This window comes from Myotis davidii, unplaced genomic scaffold (assembly GCF_000327345.1).
Source record: "Myotis davidii unplaced genomic scaffold, ASM32734v1 scaffold1754, whole genome shotgun sequence".
Lineage (NCBI taxonomy): Eukaryota > Metazoa > Chordata > Mammalia > Chiroptera > Vespertilionidae > Myotis > Myotis davidii.
In genome coordinates this window covers 279,495-280,161 of record NW_006285993.1, presented here as the reverse complement: position 1 = coordinate 280,161, position 667 = coordinate 279,495, and the positions used below count along the sequence as shown (strand labels likewise).

General features: G+C 67.0%; 1 protein-coding gene across 1 annotated transcript in view; it reads right to left on the bottom strand.

The window, feature by feature from the left end:
* The window catches only part of IL4R (interleukin 4 receptor), a gene marked incomplete at its 5' end in the record, with an annotated part of 43,920 nt that overhangs the window by 2,801 nt on the left and 40,452 nt on the right, over nucleotides 1-667 (bottom strand). Inside the window, 2 exon segments of the mRNA XM_015559673.1 lie at nucleotides 7-469; nucleotides 472-593. Coding sequence (XP_015415159.1) covers nucleotides 7-469; nucleotides 472-593 — 585 coding nt within the window.

The following is a 667-nucleotide window of genomic DNA, read 5'->3' as shown; positions in this document are numbered from 1 at the left end:
CGGTACGCGGGGTTGTCGGTGATGGTGGCCGCGGGCAGCTCTGCAAAAGCCGGGCAGGCTGGGCTCTGCGTCCGAGCGGCCGGGGGCGGCTCTGGGTCCGAAGGCTGCCCGCTGCCCTGAAGGGAGGCCTCCTGAGGCGCCTCACCCGGGAACTCAGCCCAAGGCACCTGAGCACCCACACCTGCTGAAGGAGGAAGAAGGCAGGGCTCCCCCGAGGCTAGCGGGCAAAAGCCCCCCTCCGTGCCCCCGAGCAGGTCCAGGAGCAGGCTCTCCGTCAGCCGGGCCGCGATGCCCGCCCTGCCCTCCTGGAAGTCGCCGCCGCTGCTCTCAGGCGAGGGGCAGAAGCTCCCTCCATCTTCCTCCACCGGCTCCTCCTCCTCACTCTGCACCGGGGCCTCGAGCAGCTCCACGCACTTCACCACGCTGATGCTCTCCGGCCAGAGGACCGTGCTGCTGACCTCCACAGGTGCCAGACTGGTTTCCCAGGGCCCTGGACGGGCCCGCTCCTGGCCGCCTGGGAGGAACCGTCACCCCTTTCCACGCCAGGCTCCAGTAAGCAGGGCAGGAGCTTCGTCAGACACGTCTTCCAGTATCTGCAAGAGCAAAGTGTGGTCAGGGCTCAGTGTCTCCACTCGAAAAACTCCTATTCATCCCTCAAACACAAACT